Genomic DNA, 24,586 nt, shown 5'->3' with positions numbered 1-24,586 from the left:
CACCACAGGTTATATATACAGCATTCAGATTATATCACAGGACCAAACTACATTGTAGGTACAAAATTATACGGCAAAGACATAAAGATATAGCTGCTGCATGAATTAAGGGATTATTTTGGATTAATGATTCCACTAAAGCCTCCAGGTTTAAATTTCTATCACCCCTCTTAATGATTAAACCGCAAAATAACCCTTATTCCGCTTTATTCTGTTTCTTTCCATTAAACAGTACTGTGCGGGAAAAACATCCCTCATTTCTTTTATATTTTCCTTACAAGGGACTAGACTCTCCTTGTCATTTTTGAAAATGGTCTTTAGCAATGGTTCTGGTCTTTCATGGTTTTTCTTTGGGCATTGCTTTTTTACTCATTTTCCAGTCCGAGTACCTCACCATTTTGACAGATGCTGATTTTTTGTTTTGTTTTTTATCCATTTAACATTCATATAATCATTCAGCAATAAAAAAAAAAAAGCTACCTTACTTGAGGGATGTACCAGGTGATTCTCAATTAGCTATTATATGAAAAGTTAACATGCAGCATGGTGTGCATGGTGTCTTTAAAAGAACAGAGGAAAGTGGACAAGTGGGAGAGAAATGATAATCCTTCAGCAAATGAACAGTGTCTAAAAGTTGTGTCTTTAACAAATAGAAAAATCCAATCTGGCAAAGGAGAAATGGTCTCGGTGGAAGGGTGGCTGTTAAGAATCCATTTTTAAGGAAGTGAAACTGGGAGAAAAGACTTGATACAGAATAGAACAAAAGCCAGCCAACATCCAAACCAAAGCTTTGAATGTGCGTCAAGAATCCCATAGAATTCAGCCTATTCCTGAAGATTACTTAAAGAAATTACAAAAACGTATAATATTGACTTTCAAGCTCATTAGAATTGTACAAACTCCGGTTTTGCCTTATTTCCGTGTATGTTTGAAACATGTTTCAAAAATCGCTGCACCCATTTCCCATTTTCTTAGAAAAATATGAAGAAATGAGGTGTGGCTCAAGACTTTTGCACAAAAACAAAAAATAAAGAATACTGTGGCAATTGTTACACACTTCAGTGTGCTTCAGTCAATCAGTACAACTTTACAGAGGTGGGAAATAACGGAGTACAAATACTAGAATTCACATTACTTTACCTAACTTTATGTTACTTAGGTTTAACATGTTTGAGGGAAGTTTTTATTTCCATCAAACATCATTGAGCCTAAATGGAGGGAACAATAACACAGAAAAGACAATGCTGTTGGTGTAGCCATCACCGGGGCTTATCACATATGCAGAGATAAAATACAAAAAACAACAACATATTGTTTATGCATCATTCACAGCACTATACTTACCAGTGGCTAAAGTGGAGCCTGTGTTGTACTTCAGGATCTAGTTCGCACTACAGAGACACATGCTGCAGCAGGTCATTTCAAATGCAACATTTCTAACAGCTGGACAGATATCAGCACACACACAAGCCGTTTGTATGCAGTTTGACTCACGGTGTGTTGCCAGCTAAAGGTTCAGCTGCTGCATTTCCCAGGGAGCGAAAAGAAAGAAGCAAAGAAACCTCAGAGATGGAGAAAGATAAGAAAGACAGGATGGGAGGCAGAAGAAACGTTAGATTTAAAGGTAAGAACTGCTCAGTGACACCAGATTTAAAGATCATCATTTTAATCACATATTGGGTCCGTATATGATGGTAAGTTATGGTGTATAGCCTACTGTGTGTTATTCGAAGACTGAGCAGCTTAGTGCATATAAAGAGGTTGGCTCGCTGTACTGTGGTGAATTTAAAGTAAAGCACTGCTTTGGACTTAACACCACAGTGACTGTAGTGTTCACGGTCAGAGATTACATCAAGGGTACATCAAGTGTAGCAGAGATGAATTTAGATGTAAGCGATTAAGCTTCGATTCATTTACTGAATCTTTATACCAACTGTGTGCTGTGTAGTAAAAAGACAGTATAAACAGTATACCATGGAAATCCGCCAAGACAGCTTGTGAAACATTTGCTTGAATTCAGCTGTGTAAATCCACAAAGAGCAGTAAACCTCAGCAGCAACACACTTCAGCTGATCACAGCCTGTACACAAAGAAAATGCTGGAGATTACAACAGAAATTATTGTGGGGTGTGATTTTTTCCCCCCACCCTGAGCCACTACTTCCGATTTTAGATCCCCCCCCTCCTCCCACGACTCTAGTAACAGGAAATACAGCGAATTTGAAAAAACAAAGCTCTTAAAAAGTGATTTTACCCAAGAGGCTGAATCAGTACATTTTGATGTAGTGTTTTTTTTATCTTTATTTTTGCCACTTGTTTATCAAGTTCTACATGTCATCAGAAAGACCAGACTTGGTAATTTCTTTGGAGTTGTTACAGATGTGCTGACCATCTAGAAGGAAAGCTACTTGCTCATGGTCATGCATTCTCTGCCACATCCACACAAAATAATCTGTATTTGTATTTCAGATGTCTGCCCAGTAGAGGGCAGTAAACATCAAGGATTATTACCAAAGCATGTACATCATTAGAAAGGACTCTGATCATCCATCGGTGAAGCAGGGATCAGCAAGTGTGAGAATATACCGAGTAAGCAATATGCAAACTGCTAACACTGAGGGAAATGCTCTTTAGCAAGGCACGCCAGTTAAGATCGGCGTGTATAATTACGCTGATGTTTTCAGCAAGCGTGGACATGTATGCTGCTGTTACTCAAGCTGGGAAGTCAGTCTGCAATTTCATTTTTAGTCTTCACACTTAGAGTGGCACTACAAGAAGGTGCCTTTACACTCATTGTAAGTGCTGATGAACAAAAAGAGTTAAGTGAGTGCGTTAATGACTGTACAGAAGAGGCAGGCTGATTCAACAGTGGATAAGAAATTGTTTATTGACTTGAACATAATTACAAGGAAACCAAACAGTCTGCAACATTCTAGCTTCAGTGGGAAATGCTCTAAGTGAATCACACTCAACACAGTAGGTCATCTCAAACTGCTTTTTATTACATCTTAAATAACAGTACATTTTAATATAGTTTCTATCTTGCATCCAGCTTTCGGTTGTACACTGACTGACTTTAAAATTAAATACAAAAGGTGAAAAGGGAACAGTGGGGGTGCAGAGCTCTACAGTTATTTGATAGAGAAAGAGAGAAAAAGGAAAGGGAATTTAATTAATTTGTAATATTTTTTTTATTTTGTTTTATTTTTTGCCAACTCCAGGCCTAACGCACAATTACAGCACTTTTTTTTTTGTACAGAATGTCGCAGAGAAAAAACAGAATGGAAAAAATGTCACTACTGCTAAAGAAAGAGCGTTTGTTTACAAGAAGGGAACAACAGAAACTTCTGCCATTCAGATGCTGCAAGATTTTTTTTTCCGTTTTTTTTTTATTAAAGGACAGAAAAAACCTGTTATAAAATGTTTTCCTTTGTAAATGGAATTTCGTTTGCTACAGAAGGAATGAAAATTTTATTTTGTTCCATTGGAGATTGTGTATGTTTACGTGAATGAATGTACGTATGTATGTGTGTACAATTTAAACACTTACATTACTTTAATTTTTTGTGGAATCCCTCCCAAGTATGGACCAAGTAACCGTTAATGTCGCAGGGTTTGCTTCTCGAGTGCATAGCTTTGACATTTTAGTTGAATCGTGTATGCACGGAGTAGCCAAAAACAAAGAGGAAAAAAAAAAAAAAAAGGAAAAAAGGAAAAAGAAAAATATAAATACCATCGTATTGATATATTCAACAGGTTATTTTCTCAAAGAAAAACATCAAAAGGACTTAATTTCATATGCACCTTTTAAGCAATTCTACAGCATGCGATTCTAAGAGATAACCCACCCATGGCAGACAACCAAAAAAATTTTTTTTTTCGTTTTTAACTTAAAAAGTTTCAATATCATTATTTTCAAACATTGATTTATACAACATGTCATTCACAGAGTAGTAACTGCATTTCCAAGCACGGAATGGGCACCTCTGTTAAAAGAGAAAACGTCCGGATTGCAACCGGGCTAAAGTGGAGGTACTCTCTACCTGACCAAATCACATCACCGGTCCCAACCACGGGCAACAGAAACCAGGGGAAAAAACAAAGGATAAGGAGGGGAGGGCATGAACAGAAAACAAACCAAAACAAAACGAGGGGCAGGGTGGATTATGATCTGATGGGTTAATCTTTATTCTACATTGTTGCCAGACAAAAAGGTGTAAGAATGGTTAAAATGTTTGGGTTTCTTTTTTTGTTGTTGTTGTTGTTTTCCGTTTTAAAAACGAGCATTCGTCATCATAAACAGCATGTGCTTGGTTAATTAACTTTTTTTTCCTTTAGACAGTATATATGCAAAGTTTAATTTTTGTGCAAACAGATTTGTGGACTACACTGGGGTGTGGTGTGAGACAAACAAACAAACAAAAAAAAAACCCCAAACAAAAGACAGTAAAAGTATTACGGGGCTAAATATACAGAAGGGCCAGAAGTGGCTTTGAGGACTCCCTGTTGAAGCTGAATTCTCTCGCTTTGTTCTCCGGTGGGATAAAGCTGGATTTAAAATGACGCGATCTGGAGATTCTTTTATTTTTCCCAACTTAAAAACATTCTCTAAAAATGTGTAAAGACTAGGAAATAAAAGCTTTGATCCTCATTTTAAACATTAACTGACAGTTCACTGATCTACCTCTTCAACTAAACAGAAAAACAAAACAAAGAAACAAAAATAAACATGGTCAAAAAGCTATCAAAAGTTAGATCACTGCCATGTAATAACCTTCACTCAGACCTGTGCATAATGAGGACGCAGGACACATTTCGCTTGGTGATGGTGGTGGTGGTGGCAGCGGTGGTAGGGTTTTTGTATTTTCAGTTATAACAATACCAGACCATGGTCGTAGGAGGAATGCACAATTTTCCCCTCAGTTCCACTCTGAAAGCACTAAATTCCCCAAGCTTTTTTTTTTTCCTTTCTTTTTTTGTAGCTTAATGAGTGACAGACAATTGTGCTCTTTTAAATGAGAAGGAGACAGAGAGAGAGAGAGAGAGAATTTTTGCCCTTGATAGTTTTTTGGAGGGGGTGTTTGGAGTCAGTATCATGGTGTGTTTTCGAAAAGATTGGATATGCAATAAAATTGAACATCGTGATGTTGGAATGGTCTTCCACTCAACTTTGGAGTCCGGATGCCATCTGGAAAAAACAAACATTTTATCGTTATTATTCTGCAAAGTTGCTGACTGTGCACAAAACTAAAATCATTTAAGCCGGTGCCTGCAGTTTCAATCTAAACCCCCAGATGGCAGTAAAGATGAACTCTGAGGCGCTGGTGCTAACACCTACCTTCAGACTCTAGTTCCAGATCTTGAGGAAGCTGTCCCAGGACCCTGTTGCCACTGCCATGCCATCGTCAGTCACACCCAAGCAGCTCACCCGGTTATCATGACCGGCCAGGACACCTGCCAAGACAGCAGAGGATGAGACAAGGCACCAAACCTGCTCTGTCTGACGGTTACTGCAGGCTAACATAGACTCGAGAATAAAGATGCAGGTTTGGAAACTGATTACATGATGAAACACTTTAGAAAAAGGTGAAAGAGGGCAAGATGAAACGTGTTTTAAACCATAAAGTGCAGAGTAGGCTATAAACCAGTTAGTAAAGGCTGATGCTGACCCAATATACTGATAATCAATACTCCATACACCAGTGGATCGATATATTTAAAAAAGAAAAATTGTCTGCTAAGATGTTGGCTCACTCAATAGATCCCACTATGCAGTCAATAGATCAAGTATTCATGCCTCCATGGGGGCTCTTCACTACTCGAACAGGGGATGATTCTCCTCTCAGCTGCTTACTATTGGCCTTTGGCTACAGTTTGGCTTCAGATATTTAATGGGGAAATATTACTCCACAAAGTATTCACATAAAGCCAAACATGCTTAACCAAGACTGCAGATACACATCGATACAGACATATGATACACTAATAACAAACATGTTACACGTTGCACATTTGGCTACAAAATATTTATTCCCACTCTGCTTAAACTCGTCAGGTTTCACAGGGACAATGTGCAAGTGCAATTAGACCAGATTAGCATCTACCTTCACAAGTAAAGCATTGCGCAGGAGTAGTGCATTTATGCTGACGCGTCTCTGGTTTGCACCAATAGTGTTAAGTTTAATAGTCAAAGTCATTTCTAATAGGCATTTTAATACACTCTTCCTAGTTTCCTCAGAACGGCCTTATGATAGTGTCTCCCTTTATAGCAGCTCCTCAACAGTGTCTGCAGGCTATAAGGTTATTTGGTGGCTTGAACATATCCATCATTCCCTGACAACTACCACACAGTGAACTCTTCACCGCCATGTTGACAGAACTAAAACCCTCAGAATAGATGCAGCTGTATAAGCTGTAAGACAAATGCTACTTTTAATGCAACACAACAAAAGAAACATACTCCTATCAGTGTTTTCACTAACAGTTGCAGTAACTTCAACAAACTACAAAAATTTATGACGCCAAGACAAATCTTCTGTTTGCCACACAGCCTGATCTAGTGATAATAACAACTTAAAACTATTTAAATCACTTTATTGCTACACACTGTGAATATGTCAATACAATGGTGATTACTGACACTTCAACAAGAACTAACTGTAAAAGACCAACTGACAAGTTTGTGCAGGTACTGGCCACACCAGCAAAGTTGCAAAAGTGCTGTTAGCATGCCGGCTACTTTCATAGAATAATGCTCGACATCAGAAAATTTTAATTGCAAATATTTCTGGAACTGAAGCAATGCCACAACAGGTACCTCCATATTGTGAATGAGGAGTCCTGACCTTACCCTTTTAAGTGCTGCCACTCTAATGCAGCACATGTGGAAATATTGACTTCATGGCATATTGGCAACTCTGCATCAGCCATGAATCAAATCATCAGCAATAATAATTTTAGGTTTTGTTTTTTCCTTAAAGGCTTCATAATGTGAATATTTCAAATTATAGTGAAGTATAATCACATTCACACAGCTCCAGTCTTTTGCTCCGTATGGTGCCTACCTGCACGGTCGGCCTTCAAAGTGTCCCAGACGTTGCAGTTGAAATCGTCATAGCCAGCCAGCAGTAGGCGGCCACTCTTAGAGAATGCGACAGAGGTGATGCCGCAGATGATATTATCATGTGAGTAAACCATCAGCTCCTGGTCAGCACGCAGGTCAAACAGCCGGCAGGTAGCGTCATCTGAGCCCGTGGCAAATGCGTTGCCATTAGGGAAGAACTGTAACAAAGGGCAGGGGAATCTAAAGTATTCTTACTTTTGTGCGATTTTTCAGAGTGAAGCTAATTATCTACCCTTAAGGGCAGATATCACATACCAAATCTGTTTTTAGTCTGTCTAGTCATCACTTTTAGAGCAAAGCATACTGAATACTACTTGCAGTACTACTATGTACTATGAAATCAAGATCGTTCATTTAAAACAAAGTCTCAACAGTTAGCGTTAATTGTTTTTTCAAATTGCTCTGTCTCAGCCTTTTTAGAAAGAGCTTTAAAGTTAAACGTAGCAAAAAGGTCAACACAAACAGAGCCAAGTCATCCAGTCATTTTACTCGACTTGCTCAAGAACCCCAGACTTGCTGACAGATCTGACTGTAATCTTCTGAGTGGCTTTAAGACTCGACACCCTGACAGGACTAGTATATAAGGTTTCTGTTTGTATCCTTACGCAGATGGCGTTGATGTCCGACTCGTGGCCAGTGAAGGTCTGTCGGCACATTCCTTCTCTGATATCCCAGAGCTTGGCCGAGGCATCACAGGCTCCAGACACAAACAGCCTGGTGTCGGGCGCCAGCGAGAGACTCATGACATCGCCGGTGTGACCAGCAAAAGTAGTTGTCTGTTGGCCAGTCTCAATGTCCCACAGAGCACTGCAAGAAAACGCAAAGATGATTTACTGTCATTTACTCTGCAGAGTGACTGTTGACCTACGAGCAGAATCTAGCCCAGAAAGATGTATTAATTAGCCACCTTGTATTTAAACAGTAGCTCTCTAGCAGAAAGCACTACACGAGTGTATGAAATTAGGAACACTTGTATTTCCATAAATATTGTAGACAACCTAAAGAACTTACAGGCCAATGTGATGGCCCTGAAACCAGTAAAATATTGAAGCTATTGACAGGTTGAAATTCTGACCCAACTGTTTAAAAGAAGAAAAAAAGTGTACTTGATTGAACTGATTGCAGTGGGTGCAATATCCCAACTCACCAGGTGGTGTCTCCAGAGCTGGTGACAATCTGGTTGTCATCCAGGAAGCGACAGCAGGACAGGTAACCTGAGAGGAGCGAAAGAAACTGAATCAAAAACTATAATATGATATATTATTTTGCAGAGCTATAAGACAAGTTTCCTCCCCTTATACTATACACAGAGAAAGAAATCTCATCCCAAATCATCATCCCACCCTCAGAGAATGTTATGTGAGCTGGATGTGGGGGAGATGAATTGACTAATTCACAACCAGATAAAAAAAGAAAAGAAAAAGCTGTAGGGCATCTCCTGGTTCATGACTTGCTTCCATAATTCTTCCTTTACTAGTTGGCAGAGTTTATAAACCCCTCCCAATAGCGAAGGAACTGGAACTAAAATGCTGACACACTTCCTGCATCATGTGACACTGATCAGATGAATGCTCCGCGCCCAAGAGCTCAACACTTTCATTAGCTTGAGCTGGTATATGACACAATGAAGACAGATGCACAATATGACTAGTATCTTTTGGATCTGAAAAAAATAACTGGGCTTCCACAATTACAATTATATAAGGGCTACCTTAGCAACATAATGGCTTATAACCGACTGGTTGTTTATAGAAGGACTTGTATGTATGTATGTATAAATATATGCATACATACACACACTTGTATGGCTACATCCTATATGGCTGCAAAGTCTTGCTCTGACAAAAGACTTGCCAAATATTCAAAAGCATGTTACCATGACCACACACCGACAGAATCAGACTCACAAGATGAAACTACCAGTCTCACAACCATATTTAAGCCCAAGCAACAAAAAGTTTAAAGAAAAAAAAAAGTGAGAAATATGAACTTCCATCTACTCGAACGGAGGGCCAAATTGAAACCTAAATGAGGAATGCAGTCTTAAAAATCAAGTGACTTGAGTCCTGCCATGACCTATACTGCCCTTGTCAGAGATTGCAGAACGCTGACAAATCAAAGCTACTTTGGGCTGCACTCTTTCACAAGGGGTTGCTGCAGCAGGTACGGCCACATGTTTCACTTGTCAGATTTTTACGCCAGATGCCCTTTCTGACATAACCCTTGAGGGATTTGTGTCTCTGAACGGGAGACTTTTCCCAACATCCTGGGACTGACGGGTAAATGGGTACAAGCTAATGGAAGCATCCTGCCTACCTGTGTGTCCGGCCAGCTCGCGGCTTACGCGCACATTTCCTTCACGGGTCTTCAGGTTGTAGATAGAGCAGATGTTGTCCAGGCCACCACAGGCAACATAGTTCCCAGAAGGGGCATAGGCGCACGTCATCACCCAGGAGGAGCGCAACGGGATGGCATGGACCTGAAGGAGAGGAGCAAGATTTAATATTAGATAGTATGCAGTGACAGATGGAAGAGAGGGAGAAGGGGCAGGCATGTGACAAAGTCTGTCTGCAGTATTAACTTAACCTTTCAAGGGCACAGTATTCACTATAAATAGCATTACTTGACACAAAACACTTGTGAATTGTATTACAATGAACTTAACCTTTTGAAAATGGAAGTCTGGAAGTTATCATTATTTCTATTCTGACTTGATCTTGGATGAAAGGGAAAAGACAACAGTTCATTTGGAAATTTGGTGAAGGATGACTGTACACATCTTATGTTTAGACTACCCCGACCTCATCAGATCTCCTGGCCCCACTTTATTGTGTTTTTCTGGGTTTTATATGTCCTGGTGACATCCAAAATCTTCTGCCCGTCTGTGTTTACAGCTCAAGATTAAAGGATGGTTAGCTCTGAGTCAACAGAAGTTTTGTTTTAGCTTTCTGGCTTTTGAACAAGCTAACCAACTACGTGACATTTTATGACATCATCTCATCATTTCACGGTGTTTTGGTGTTATCAGTTTTAAAATATTATTAGAACGTATTGCTCACTGATCAAACCACAAGGAAAAAAAACAAAAAAAACTTTCCACACCAACGCAAGAGAGGATGTGTGTCTTTCTTTGTACATTTCACTGGTTAAACACCAGGAACTTAAAAAAGCACCCCAAATTACTGACCATTTAAATTGTTTCAGTTACCTTGTTTGTGGTGTAGCTGTCCCAAATAATGAGTTTGCCATCCTGGGAAGCACTGACCAAAAGCCTGGTGAAAAGAAAGAAGAGATTAATAAAGGGAAAGACTGTCATCAATTTGAACTAGCAGAGTGTGATGCATATGTGTATATATAGTACAGTTTTACCCAGAAAATGTTTATCCGTGACCTTCACAATACAAAAACACTGCTTACCACACAGTACGCGAAGATGTGGCTTGTCTTACTTGAACATTTTTATTCTATTTTAAGGGGTTTGAAGTGATAGAACGGAACATTTCAGATGGTATTTAGACAGTTTAGATTTACTTTTTGAAGGCGTTTCCAATTTATTGCATCCATATTTTTGTTGCGCTTTAGGAATTAGGGGTAACAATGAGCCATCATTTCAGAGCCAACACAATAGGAAAGATATCACTTAACCATGTTTAGTAGTGTTGCCAGTGCTGTCCCTTTTCTGTGAGCAAACAGGACAAAAGATAGAAACCAATGCAGGTCACATGATTCAATTTACTGTGTAAATTATGTGGGTGGTGAGATTCGGGGGGGCTTGTTCAAGAACCATCATGGAAGCTAAGTGTTGCACTGTTGAGCAAGTGAATAAACATTTTCTAGACAGATAAAAATATATCCATAAGCAACCAAACAAATGAAAAAGCTTGTGATACCCGTCTTAAATACATTTACATAATTTTACATGCAGAATGGATGGTGCTAATCCCAACTGGACTGATCTAGCAGCTGAATTACACCAATACTTTCAAGTATGTTTAGAAGAGCATCTTTAAAACAAACAAACAAACAAAAACCCCACTGAGATATATTCCAGTTTTTGCCTTCAAGAGAAAGCTCCTCAGTACCTCTGTGACTGCTCTGCTATCTGGGTGAACCCAACAGGAGTAACCACAGTGATGGTCCCAATGCACACAGGACCAGGAAAAAGAGTGAACACACCAATGACTGCTGGGAATATGGAAATCTTAACTACTGTGCTGGCAGGAATACGCTCACATACGCACACCAGCAGATAATAAGTCGGGGACCGAAAGGTTTGTGCTGGGAATTCTAGTCTAGGAAAAAAATAATTACCAGCTTCTTGGTCTTAAAAATGACCACATTTGATCTGGGAAAAAAATGTTAGCTTCAGATCAGGCTGTGACACTGAGTGTGTTAGCAGACTGCAACACAAGACTTTGCCCTAACTTGAAAGGAGCTCAGAGTTCTGAGGGTTGAGAAGAAGCCACCAATATTTTCAAAGGCAAAAACGTGGTTTTTAAAGAAAACACTGAAACCATTTAAAAGTTACCAATTGTGAAACTCGTAGTTCTTCGGGTCAGAGTACATGTCAACTGGCAGACAAGCGCATGCAGCAAAGTGCACGTGTTTGGCAATTTTTTAGTACTCTTTATGAACAACTTCGTTTTCATGGCTTCCCAGTCATGTACCCACACCTCATTCTCATAAGATACACTTTTGTGGTTGTCTGATATGATATAATAGGAGGTCTGAAAATGCAATGAGCAGCAATAAGAAAGAGCCTAATATAGATGGGTAATACAGATGTTTTACATAAAACAACAAAATGATCCAACATGTGTTTAGGTAATGTGTTTGAAGATCGTCTTGTGGGACGAGTTAGTCACATTTGAGTACTCAGGATATTTCATTAAAAAAAACGCAAATTGCTTTGTTGAAGTCAGTACAAACTTCTACTTTAAAGTTGTTTAACAAATTACTTTATTTTCAACATGAAACCAGTGCTTTGTGTTCTCACATGCACTGACAAAAAGAAAGAAAATATACGGGGATGAATTAGCTCTAAATTAATAACTCAGGTGTTATTCTAAGAACGTCTAATGCCTTAATATTTTGGGGAAAAAAAAACTTACATTTTTGAGATGCATTTAGGCTTTTGAAAAAAATATTCATGCTATTTCTGGGATTTAGCATCATATTCCTTATATTAAACTTTGTCTTACAGACTGTTGGTGTTTTATAACAGATTCATAATATACTGAGGACTGCATGCTGAAAAATTACACATTATTGGCTGGTAAATGAAAGTAAGGGAAGGCTTTCTTTCTCAAAGTGTAGAAAATTCACCCTAGTCTGGCACGTGAAGAACCAACTCTAGCCTAGACTGCAGCTCAAAACATCTTTTTGATTGGGTAAAATCCCACAAACACCTCTTGAGGATAAAACATTGAGATTCAACAAATAGTAAGCTCTTACGGTGAAAACACCGTGTTAGATTTTTTTTTCTTACTTATAAGACCAGCAGGGTGATGAGATGAATGAGCACTTTGCAGTGGTCTCTCTGTGGACTGACGCACGGCAGCGCCACAGTGATTAACTTGTTGATTGCTGAGGTGAGAGGTGTGTACAGCTCTGGGGAATACACTTTCTGAAGTGAGGACTATTGCTTCATCTGCCATGGCTATGAGGCTCAACACTTGTTTTTAACAAAGACTGACTCCATTTTGAGTATTTTCCCTACCCACATACCACACCCCCGGTGCACACAAACACAGGCACAGCACAGTAGAAGCACTCCAAGATACAGTGATGCACCTGAAATAACCATTCATGGTAATGAGTGTGTTAATATTGTGCATGTGCACCAGTACAGTACACCACTGTTAAAATTTTACAACCGTGAGTACATGGTAATATAACAGACTGCAAAAGACTTGCTTTGGGATTCAGAGTGGGGTGAGTTACTGTGGAATGACACGGTTTGAAGAGGACCCTCAGGAGGAAGTAAGCAGCACAAAGACAGCCAAGCAAGCTTTTATATCCATTTCCTGCATTTAGGCAGTGGGGGTTGGGGCTGATGGGATAAAATATTTAGTTAATGGACAGAATGGAGTTGAATGAGATTACCTCGAGTCAGAGCCCCAGTGCATGGCATAGATTTTAGCCAGATGCCCCCTCAGTGTCCGTCTAGTGCGCATCTGAATTCGGCCAACAGGGTCAATGTTAGCTGTGATCTAAAAAAGGATCAAGATGAGAGAGAAAGTCACCTTGAGACCATCATGTATTAGTCAAAGTATTAAAACCTTCCAACCAAACATCAAGCCGATTGTCTTCATTTAAGTTTCAAAATAATAAATTATGTCAAGTCAACATCATAACAACTATAGCGCTTACCTGAGACAGGGTAGCATCTGCACACGCTTTCCTGGCATCCTGAAAAAAGCAGCCAGTAAAATTAGAACGTCATATTTTATGTGCAAATGGCATGCTTTCATGTTTGGGGGTTCCTTACTTTTAAAGCACTCTGTAAAAAAAACTAACTACACTATAAATGTCAGACATCTTAAATGCACTGGAATGACGACATCCATTTAATAATAGTAAATAATAAGAAACTATGGTGCAATACAAGTGAGATTAATGTAAATCAAGTTGGATTCCTGCTCAGTGGCATCCCACTGCAATGATGCTACTGAGGAACCTGAGCAAGCGTTAGCAGGCAGCTTTAACTTCTTGCCCACAGCAGTCATGTAAAATGTAGTAGAGGCTCAATGCAGAAATACTGTCATCCCACAGCTATTTTTGTTTGCTAGTGTTAGTGGTGGTTACGGTACATTGATTTTGATCATGTGACAATATGCATTACAGTACTGCTACAGGTGATAAAGCCTGTAAAAATGTATTGAAGCACTTTAATAGGACAAACCAAGAAGTACATAACCCCTATTATCACTACTAGTGTAAAACCTGGAGGTCACTGACAAATGTTATTTGGATTTATAAATCTACTTAAAGAAAACAAATGCAGGTTACTTCGGGGACTGAAGGACTTACTCTGATCTGGTTCTTGAGCTGCTCAGCCTCCTGGCGTAACTGATCCAGTTCACTCATTTTCCTCAGCTAATGGTGCGCTTCGCTCCGCCGCCTAGACTCTTGCTGATCTGAAGGAGACAAGCAACGAGATGCTCAACATACATTTCGCATGCTGCTTTTAAAAAAAACAAAAACAAAAAAAAACCCCAGTATTAACGCAGTCAGTTGTAATACAGTACATGTGAATTAAACATATGGTGCTGACAAATTACTTTGGCTAGTACACAAAATTTACATGTGATTCTGGCCAAAATGGAATTACGTTTTGTCTTCTGGAATGTATTTATGGACATGTTATCATTTTGTTAGTTACAGAAAAGCCGGGGATCACACAGTATCTTTTAAATCCAATCTGTGAGGCCCAGACAAAGTCTCAGGGAATCGCTTTCTAGACAGCTCAAGACTTGTCCTCGCCAGCTTGAAACTGTTACCTAGCAACAAGCACTAGGCAGCTACTTTAGGCTTAAGATAACAATTTTGAGGATGATGCTGAATTTGTTCTCTCTCCCCTCCCAAACGACAGCAAACCCTTGGGCAAACATCTGGCCACAATGAGCAGCTGATAACCATTTCTTCAGAATCAAGGCAAAAATACATTAAAACAAACAAACAACAAAAAAACAAACAAAAAAAAACAAAACACTAGGCCATGCAGGCCAAACACATACCCCCTACTGACTGACAAAACGGAGCAAGGATCAAGAGTCCAGATATCAAGAAAGGAACAAGACAGACCAAGAAAGCAGCAGTTTCACTGCACTACTGAAACCCCAAGGTGCTGAGATGATGGGCTGGGACTGACAAAGCTGTCAACGTTCTGGCCTCGGGACTCTAAACTCTCCTCCAATGTCATCCCTGTAATCCTGGGACACAGTTGATTCAGCTCCTCAGCCAAATCCGGTTAAGACAAAACCTGCTGATGATCCTAAAAGCAGTGGCTATCTTGCTGACCCCAATCCTCTGGTTAACACAGACACTTTCACTATCCACAGAAAGATGACAAATTCGACTTCAAAGAAAAATACTATAACAACAATGAACCCTAGCTCAGAAATTCTACACTGACAGAAGATTAACTGAAGTGATACAATCATTGCTACTTTCAGCACCAATAAAAATTTAGGTGCCAACACAAATCAGCAGACCAATTCACCTGCTTAGTGGGGAGGAAAACAAAAAAAAAAAGACCCCATTTCATTGAAATGTGTTATATTTCAATATGAAGTGATTGTCTTCATTAGGGTTTCTCCTATCTTCACTTCAAAAATACAAACTCAAGATTTTATAAAAATTAAATATTTAAAGACAACAACATAAGCATCATTACTCCCTGGTGTGTCAAACAAGCTAACGAACACTACCATCTGCACTGCAAACACATCTTACCTTCCTGTTTATCTGGGTTTCGGTCCTTTGTCCTAAAGAGTGTCAAGACCTGAATGAACACTTTACCCTTCAGGCGCCTGACATCTTAGTAGCTACCTGTCACCTGATTGGCTAGTGCTGTAAATGGGTCTGCATCTAAGCAAGTCCTCTTAGCCCCCTAATCTTGATAAAAAGGTCTCATGGTAATATCACAGGCTAATTCTTGTCTTCTCTGCACTAACTCTTTAAGTAATCACAGGTAAAGAAACTAAAACTACCAGTGGACTTTTTGCAAAGTTATTGCAAGTTCAGATTTTGCAACCTGAGCATAACTAAACTGTAAGACAAGCATTTGAAAAGCATGAGGGAGACAAAGGATGCATCCCACTGGTTGATAAAGTCTAGGTTATGGTTAGTGGATGCACAACTGGCAACACAGCTGAAGAAAAATTAGTCCAGCTGCGATTAACCTTCCTATAAAGCCTATGAAAAAAAATGAAAGAAAAAAAAAATCCCTCCATTTACTTATTCTCATTTTAGTCATTTCTATAAAACCTCATGAAAGATCCAATTCCCTTTAACAGCTATTGCAGTAAAACATGGTGGGCACTGAGTTTAAAAGAAAGGTTTTTAGATTCAATCACTGCTGTTGGATCGTCCTTTTCTGACCCTTAATGTTCTATTTTTTTTGTGTGAGTACAAAAGTGTTCTTCCTTTGTTCCTTTACAACAGTCAAACACCATTGTTGTAAATCAATACAATGAGCCACAGATCCTGCCCCCCCCCCAAAGAAAAACAAACAAAAAAAACCCCCAAAAAACATACTAGCTCCACTGCTTTCCCATGGCCTAGGAACTTTTGGGGTGAGTCTGCTGTGTGAAACATTGTTGGCTGTTCACACGAGCCTTCTTGCTTCCAAATCATTCACAACATCTATTCTAGCTACAATAATTGTCCAGATTTTAAATGAGTGTAAGACAGAGGACACACCGGGGGGGAACTCTGGAGCTCTTTGTCAATCTTTAACACATATTTTTAAGCAGTTTCTGAATTAACTTTGTTCCTGCACATTTTTAGATGGGAACACAGACGATGTAAACATATTAGCCTTTTTTCATAATCATTACAGTGATATTAAATTTCTGCAATCTAAAAAAGGAACCTACAGGTTCAGATTTAAATAAATCCATGTAATCTACACAGTATACCGTTTTAGACTACAGATAACATATTACATAAATAATATGCCTGTGTGTAAAATATAGAGCTGTACAAATATGCTAGAACCATTCAAATGTGCAAAAGCTTGAGTTTAGTCCTGATGTTGCTCTCATGTGAGGCCTACAGCTATTGTCATTTCTTTCTTTGTTTTTAGGGGCTTTCTGTCTTTAGCAAGTGAAACACGTGGAGTTGCCAGAGGTCAGGGGATCAATGTAGCGTGTCATGAACATTTCACGGTTTGATCCTTGAAAATTTTGTGTATGAATGAATTAAAATTTTGGTGTCTGAGCTCCAAAATAACAGCCTCTGAAATGCTAAATTTATTCAAATGGTAGAAATTCATAGAAGTCTATTGGCAAAAACGTAATATCAAGCACTAGTTGAGATTAGAATTAGCATAAAAAAGGTGTGATTCAGAGGACTCTTTTCCCTTTTGCTGGTGGTGGGAGTGTTGAAACCACTGGCAGCCCAACAGATAGAGCCTCGACTTCACTGCCTTCTCTTTCTGCCAGCTATTTTTAGAGAGGTGGTGGGGGAGGAGGAGTAGAAAGAGGAGGAGAGAAGCAGACTTCACATTTTCCAGCCACTCCTATCAGCTCCGACATCTCGAGCACAACACATTGACAAGGAGAGAGGAAGTGTAATTTGACTCCATACACAGAGACTTCATTGGTATTTCTTCTTCCCATACACAATGATCACAAATACAGCATCCATTTTCACAGCATACACATTTATAGGTCTTTATCAGATGTCATCTCTGCTGGCGTTTCATTAAACAGTATAATATCTGATTTCCCCCCCCCTTTTTAGTTGGTAAGCCTATATCTCAAAACATTTCAAAAATATTTCTTGCGAAGGAACGAATTTGTGGATTTCAGAGAGCAAATTTGAGTTTGCTCAAATTTTGAGTCTGAGTTAAATTTTAAATGCAAGAGTTACCTCATTAAAAAGGCCATCATCTTTTTACTCTTGAACATTTTTCCCTTTGTGATTTTTTGGAAGTGACTATGGCAATACTAAGGAAAAAAAAATAAAAAAAGTTGCTAGTATAATTTATGCCAATGACACTTAACACTAAATACAGAGAAAACTAATCAAAACATCTGATAAATTATCAAGTGTATATCTTAATTAAGACATAAAAAAAGTAAGGCATCACAGGTGAAGGGACATGCACAAAATGGTCTAGTGTGAGGTGAGGCAGCAGATTTTGGGGTAGACAAGATAACTCCGTGTGATGACAGTGTCCTCGTGCACAAGGGGATATAGACAAGAGAGGCAAACAGGAGGACAGAGCCAGATTAAACTAATGAGAGTGAACAAGCAGAGGACAATTGGGAGGGTAGCTGCTAATTAACCGCTTGGTAAAGGGGAGCAAGGCCCAATATGCTTCATGGCATCCAGGACTAACAAAGAAAGATTATACCTATCCAGCACTGGGTTTTTCTTTTTAATCTTTCCAAAAGCCAGATATATTCCTATAGACCTCATACTTTCATTCACAAATAAAATGCCAAACAAGACAAGTGAATCTTATAAATAAAGACTAATGCACATATAAACAAATAAATAGAAACAATGTGGAAAGCCTGTACACTGGTGCAACAACAAAATACCTCTTCTAATTTCTTAAAAATGAATAAACAGGTATTCCAAATATTAAAAAAAAAAAAAAAAAAAGATTTTTTACATTTCTAACTCTTGCCCAGCTTGGAGACCAAGACAAAAAGCCATGTATTAGGCACAAAGGCAGGGTGGTGGGCTAAATAATTTACACCCTCCTGCCTCGATACCAGCTGCCCCACCCTTTTCTTTCTTCGGGGCTGCTCCCATCTCACTTGTCTGATTGTTCCTGCCAACTTGTCTCAAGGTTTTTTGTTTTTAAATTCTTGACCTTTAATGTGCCTCTTAGGTTGAGGCAGATTTGCTGCTAGTAGAAACAAACCGTATGAGCTGCAGCACGGTATGGATGAGGGCTGCTCTTGCTCGCAAGCCAGTTGGTAGCTGTCTAGCTGTTGCAGTGCCTTAGCTACTGATCATCTGTGTCAGCATGCAGCCTCCACCTTGATACAAATGCATAGATTCTCTAAGCAGGCGTTTCCTTTTTAAGGGTGTTTCCCTAGCTGTGCTCGTCTCTCTTCCCTTTGTCAAAACATTTAGCGGATGTGGCGACAGCACACACACACACACACTTACAAATACACTTGCTCGGTGGTTTCTTCTATTACAATCGTGTTTGCCATTGTCCATTTATGTTTTTGAACCAGGTTACTCTGGAAATAATAACTGGCAGCATTATGCTAAAGGTGAATATAAAATCGAAGAAGAAAAAGAAGCAGATCAAAGAGACCGAGGGGAGGGTGGAGATCCAGCAGGAGGCAGTGTGTTGAGAGCTACAACACCAGAGGATAGGCTAGCACTTCACACAGAATTAGGTCAGTCTGACTTAGATTAGACCTGGCCCATGCTCATAAACAAATAATCAAGACCGAGGATGCAGTGGGACAGGTCACTTGTAACCATCATGTCAGTTTCTGTATTTACTCTTAGCTTGGCAGCCCATGGACCCTTCCATGTGATGTCACAGAGTTATTATTGTAACAGCCATTACATTTAATGTTATGTTAACTGGCACTATAAGACCTACTAGTTTAGAATAGTGTAACCTGGATATTTTTTGTAACTATAATTTACAAATGGCCATTAAACATCCCACATGCAGGACTAAACAAACAGATACAAATTAATATGTGTTATAAAGACTTCTAAAAAAGAAAGAAAAGACCTAAGATTGGGCTAGATTATTTTAGCATCCGCTGAGTCTAATGCTTAAAATCGCAAAGGAAATGTGCCAACCAAGGACTGAATTGTGTGTGGTCCATTTATTTTTCCCTTTTTAAATAATTATGTCTGAATTTTAGTACATTTCCTACAAAAAGAGAATTTAGTAATGGTGGTGCATGCTGCAGCTATAATTCACACATTTTGCAAACACTTCCCATGCAGGTATGGTAGTTGTGAATAAGGAGGTCACCATTCAATACAAAAATTCTCTAAACGTGTTGTACTCATTTCCTTTGGTACTGTAGGCAGCATATAGGCAACAAGTCTACCAGAACTGAAGACATTTGGCTACAAGTGTTCTAAGTCTGTCCTTAGCTGTTGGAGGAGAAACCACACAGGCAATAACTATACATGGAAGAATGCAGCTGCCAAGATAGCTCTACTCATTGATAAGTCAGAGTCTATGGAGGGACTTTGCTTTGGAGGGGGGTGGTGGGGTGATGAAAGTATGACAACCGATTCAAAAAGGCAATATACAAACGATATTATCCAGTACTTCAGACGAGGAAAGGAAATATTTTTAGCAAGCATTTAAAAGACTGGCTCCCAAACCTGTTCAAAGAATTTAAGCCGAGTGAACTTCAATTCACAGTAACAACGCCCAAATCCTCAAATCCAACGCCCCAAATCCAACGCCAGGTCCTCAGCACAATATCCAACATGTTTAGTGTGAACTGGACAGAAAGATTAATTAGTCCGATACTCAATATATGTAAGTGGTATTTGACAAATACTAATGAACGTTGTAATTTTACAACATTTGTGTTCACAGTAGAATGTGTAGCTGAGAGCATTAAGACATTTCTTTGCTGCAGTTTTATTCTTACTGGGTGACAATGTTACACTACAGTCAAACAGACTGAAGTGTTTGCATGAAAACACATGCAACATTACGCCAACAACCCATTTCCAGTTATGTGCTTTGCATCATTGTGTTTGCGGATAGTTTTACATTGCTAAAAATCACACCTGGTTTAAAAACGCAGGCTGTGTAAAAGAATGTCACCGTTGCTTCTGCACAAGTGTGTGAAAATAAAAATCTGAAAGTTTAAAAAAAAAAAAAAAGGAATATTTTTCCCCCTGAAAATACACACTAAATATGCATATCATACCAAACCTACTCCCCCCGAAAATGTGATTAGATCCCTCTCTGATTTCGACATTTATATCTGGAAGAAAGAAAAAAAAGGTTATGTGGTATTTTATCTGGGTTCAAGTCAGAAAACGAAAATGGCAGATGGTTTCCCTAAAACCTGGGGAATGCACTTCTAGGAACAGCAACGGCTTTTAGAAAACTATGTGGAGAGGAGCTACCTTATTTCTTCCTGTGTCTATTCTTTAAACTTTACAGCATTTAAAACATCCTAAACCTTTGCTGTTTGACATCAAGTTAAGCCATGACAACTGGTTACACTGTAGGAGATGAGCATAATAATTGAGACATGCTTCAAGACTAATGTTAAAGGCTTTGGGCCATATCAGAATGAAAGTAAAAGCAAAACTGAGAATTTTAACGTTCCACAACAGTCAAACATTTGTGTGACTGGTATGTCTACTGAAAAATATTTGAGGATTGTCGCAACTGACTACCATCACAGTACATCTTGATTATTTCTAGAACATTTCTGTTTCATTTGGATAACCAAAAAACAAAACTTTATGAATACCAATTCAAATACGTATATAACTGTAAAACCTTCTATATTTAAATATGTTATAGTTCAATTTGTTCGAGTATAAAAACAGGCAAAAGATACAGTAAGTGCATGATTTCTAAGTCTTACTGGTGGGCGAGGGTCTAAGTGCTGTGAGGTAGTGATCCATTGTAAATGTAACTGAAACACAACCAGGTCACAAAGGAAGAAAGGACAAAGGGGGTGATGATGCAGTAACACAAGACATAAGGGAATCGCTCCTGGACATTTTTTAAAAGCTCCACCAATCTCATCCACTTTGTCATTTTCCAACACACCATTCAGCTCTGAGCGGCTTGTTTACAAGGCAGCTACAGCACTGTGGAGCAGGAAGTGATTCCTTCCCCTTCCCTGACTAGCTAGCATCAGTATGAATGAATGCACTATGAAATGGTTTTCACACCGGTGACACGAAATACCAGAGTTTCAATACCATATTATTATTTTTAAGACCATTTCTGTTATTACTGCACTGTTGTAATTTATATGCCACATTCAACTTTCAAGGATTTAATAAAATGTATATAACTGTACTGACATCACATTTGATCATTTGACTTGGGAAAAACTAAAGTGAGATTTTTGCATTTTTATGACCATTCATTTTACTTTTACCAATATAGCCCACTGTTTTGTAACAGTAAAGGGACACTCCTTGGTTAACACAAACTGTTAAGCACCTTAAGTGCCTTAGTTTTTAAGTTGTTAATGTTTTCTTTGCCATTACCATTTTTTGAACATACTAGAAAATAAGTCAGAAGGTCATGTAGCATGTTTGAAGTTGAATACAAACATAAACCGCTGAAACATCAGCAGAGTCACTAGGGGAAAGAGGAGAAAACCCCAAAATAAAGTAAAGTGAATAAAATGCTTTAGCAGTTATAGTGAAACCCACGACCAACACAGGACTTGGTACTAGAAAAAAGAAGGGGGAGCATAACCACTTTTTATGTTTACGCAACTAAAATTAACATGAAAGATTAACTGTGGATATTTCTGCACTTTCACTTTATACTGTGCCACTAATGATATAAATTAGATGACGGGGAAAGGTTGACAAGATGGGGATTAGTACTTAAATCACTGTTTGAGAAGGTGGGTTGCAAATCTTTCTGAGTCTCAAGAATGGCTGAACTAAATATGAATAGCCTTGGGCCTCATAACCCATTTTGCTCCAATGAATGTAGAGTAAAGTCCTGAGGCTACAAATGAGTATGCATAAGATGGCACAGTTCTGATTAAGTGAGCAAGTGGAGGTGCAAAAATCAACTGTAAGATTTATTGAAAAGAAAAGAAGTACAGTACACAGAGTTCAGTTACCCCAACAGTTTTGGAAATGTACCACAAATTCAACTATTCACTATTATCCATACTTTTTCGCCTCTGAAACACTCATACTGGACGTACACAGACTGATATCCCCACAAACAAGATATCTCTATGTATGCTTTAGAATTATAATATGTACCAAGTCCACTAAAGCCAATTTTAGATATCAATTATTTTAAGAAACCCTCCCCCACCAATACTGTCAATGGCACAATGCACCATTTCCTTGCTTCTGTTACTCAAAGTATACTCAACACTTTATGGAATTTATGTTCTGCATGAGCATTACACTGTGACCAATCTGGAGTTTGAAGGCTCTGGTAGTGTGAACAAACATCTTACAGACAAATTTTCTATCCAGCTTAATCTCTATAAGATAAAAATGACCACTGCACTACCAACCCATTTTGGGTGGAACTCAAGTTTCTATTTCCTGGATTTCTGGCATGTAGACATAAGAATAACATCAATCACAGGGGGATGAACATGTGTGACTCTGCACAGCTGCCAAGATGGCTTTATGATACATTTCTATGACATGAAATGGAAATCCATAAGCACTCCATGTCTCAGGATGCTATGTCCAACAACATAATTAATTACTAGGTAAGCTATGTTATTTTAAAGCAACCCCCCCCCCAACAACAACAAAACACAGTTAAGTTAGTTGAAACTAAATACTAGCCCCATCTACTGCTTTCTTTCAGCCTGAATGCAGCAGTCAAAGTGTTAATCCTCAAGAGCACTTGGAGATTTTTTAAGCTAATTTGGATATGAATGAAATTTTATAAACACACCTTTTTGCATTGTAATAGTTTAGACTAATGTTCGATTATTGGCTCCAACTCCAGCATGATCAGCAATGTCTGAACTGGAAGAAAAAGCTCATCACCACATAACAACCCCACAGCAAACAAACGCTGTGGAGGTGTAATTACAGAGTGATGTTGAATAAAATGCCTAACCTTATTTCATTTGTAGAAAAAAGGTTTGTCTAATATCCTACACTTTGTTTTTTTTTTTTTTAGATCTTGGACAAAATCTAATTGAAATTTCACAAAATAAAAGTCTGAAACACCCCCCCCAAAAAAACCCCCCCCCAACAACAGCAACTATGACGTCTGTAATAATTTGTAAAAAATTGTAAAGGAACTATTTTTATTATTATTTTTAATTTGAATCAGCTGAGAAAACTTTAGCATAATTGGCTAGCTGCCAATGTCTGTTGGTAAAGTTACTATTGCAAAAAAAGAAAAAACATCAGTGGGGTAACCCTAACCTTACTGAGTGAACAATCCACTGTTTACTGGAGGTTTGTGGTTTTAGGGTGCAGTGCTGAAAAGGGAAGGGGAAGCCTAAATTAAAAAAAGAAAAGAAAAATCGCAAGGCATAAGAAAACATATTTCCTTTTACAATGATTCATCTTATTTGCACAATCATTACAATGAAAAATTTACAACAATACAACTCAACCAATTACCCAGCCCTACATTTGAGTGTTCTTTATATATGCTGTGTGAACCATCCCTTTTACTGGACACGATGTTGTATGCATGCACCGTCAATGTGGTTGGCCTGTGCTGGTAATGTCTGATGATAGGGGACATAACATCAATGCGACTGACAGTAGTGTTTAATTGATTGATTAGTGAAACATTCCATGATGCTGTGTGCTCTTTTGCTAGACAGAAAACATTGTTGGTAGAAATAGCAGGCATTTTTCAGACCACATTTCAGAACAAGATGCTCTCAAAAGGCAAACCTAGCCAAAAACAAAACAAAAACTTAATGCACATAAGCTGCTCTGCAATATAACTGATCATTACTAACAAGAAAACAGAATTCTAACATGAGGCTCAACCTTTAAAAAAAAGAGGAAAAAAAAAGCTATTCCTAATGCTCAGCATTTTTTCTGACAATAGCATCGAGGAAAAAAA

General features: G+C 38.6%; 1 protein-coding gene across 3 annotated transcripts in view; it reads right to left on the bottom strand.

The window, feature by feature from the left end:
• Nucleotides 1–2,980: 2,980 nt before the first annotated feature.
• Nucleotides 2,981–24,586, bottom strand: part of gnb1a (guanine nucleotide binding protein (G protein), beta polypeptide 1a) — a 29,706-nt gene continuing 8,100 nt past the window's right edge. Inside the window, exons 1-11 of one of the 3 annotated variants that reach the window (XM_005730741.1) lie at nucleotides 15,580–15,658; nucleotides 14,155–14,261; nucleotides 13,495–13,533; nucleotides 13,228–13,334; nucleotides 10,331–10,394; nucleotides 9,439–9,601; nucleotides 8,270–8,336; nucleotides 7,728–7,929; nucleotides 7,064–7,280; nucleotides 5,338–5,453; nucleotides 2,981–5,187 (exon numbers count right to left, since the gene is read on the bottom strand). In XM_005730741.1, the coding sequence (XP_005730798.1) occupies nucleotides 5,347–5,453; nucleotides 7,064–7,280; nucleotides 7,728–7,929; nucleotides 8,270–8,336; nucleotides 9,439–9,601; nucleotides 10,331–10,394; nucleotides 13,228–13,334; nucleotides 13,495–13,533; nucleotides 14,155–14,211 (1,023 nt within the window). In that variant the 5' untranslated portion in view covers nucleotides 14,212–14,261; nucleotides 15,580–15,658 and the 3' untranslated portion in view covers nucleotides 2,981–5,187; nucleotides 5,338–5,346. Of the gene's footprint in view, nucleotides 5,188–5,337; nucleotides 5,454–7,063; nucleotides 7,281–7,727; nucleotides 7,930–8,269; nucleotides 8,337–9,438; nucleotides 9,602–10,330; nucleotides 10,395–13,227; nucleotides 13,335–13,494; nucleotides 13,534–14,154; nucleotides 14,262–14,861; nucleotides 15,026–15,579; nucleotides 15,659–24,586 lie in introns of those variants that run through there. The other 2 variants (XM_005730743.1, XM_005730742.2) reach the window with 2 other exon arrangements.

The sequence above is a fragment of the Pundamilia nyererei genome, unplaced genomic scaffold, assembly GCF_000239375.1.
Source record: "Pundamilia nyererei isolate P.nyererei 1_Seehausen unplaced genomic scaffold, PunNye1.0 scaffold00039, whole genome shotgun sequence".
Taxonomy (NCBI): domain Eukaryota; kingdom Metazoa; phylum Chordata; class Actinopteri; order Cichliformes; family Cichlidae; genus Pundamilia; species Pundamilia nyererei.
This window is presented reverse-complemented; position numbering and strand designations above follow the sequence as displayed.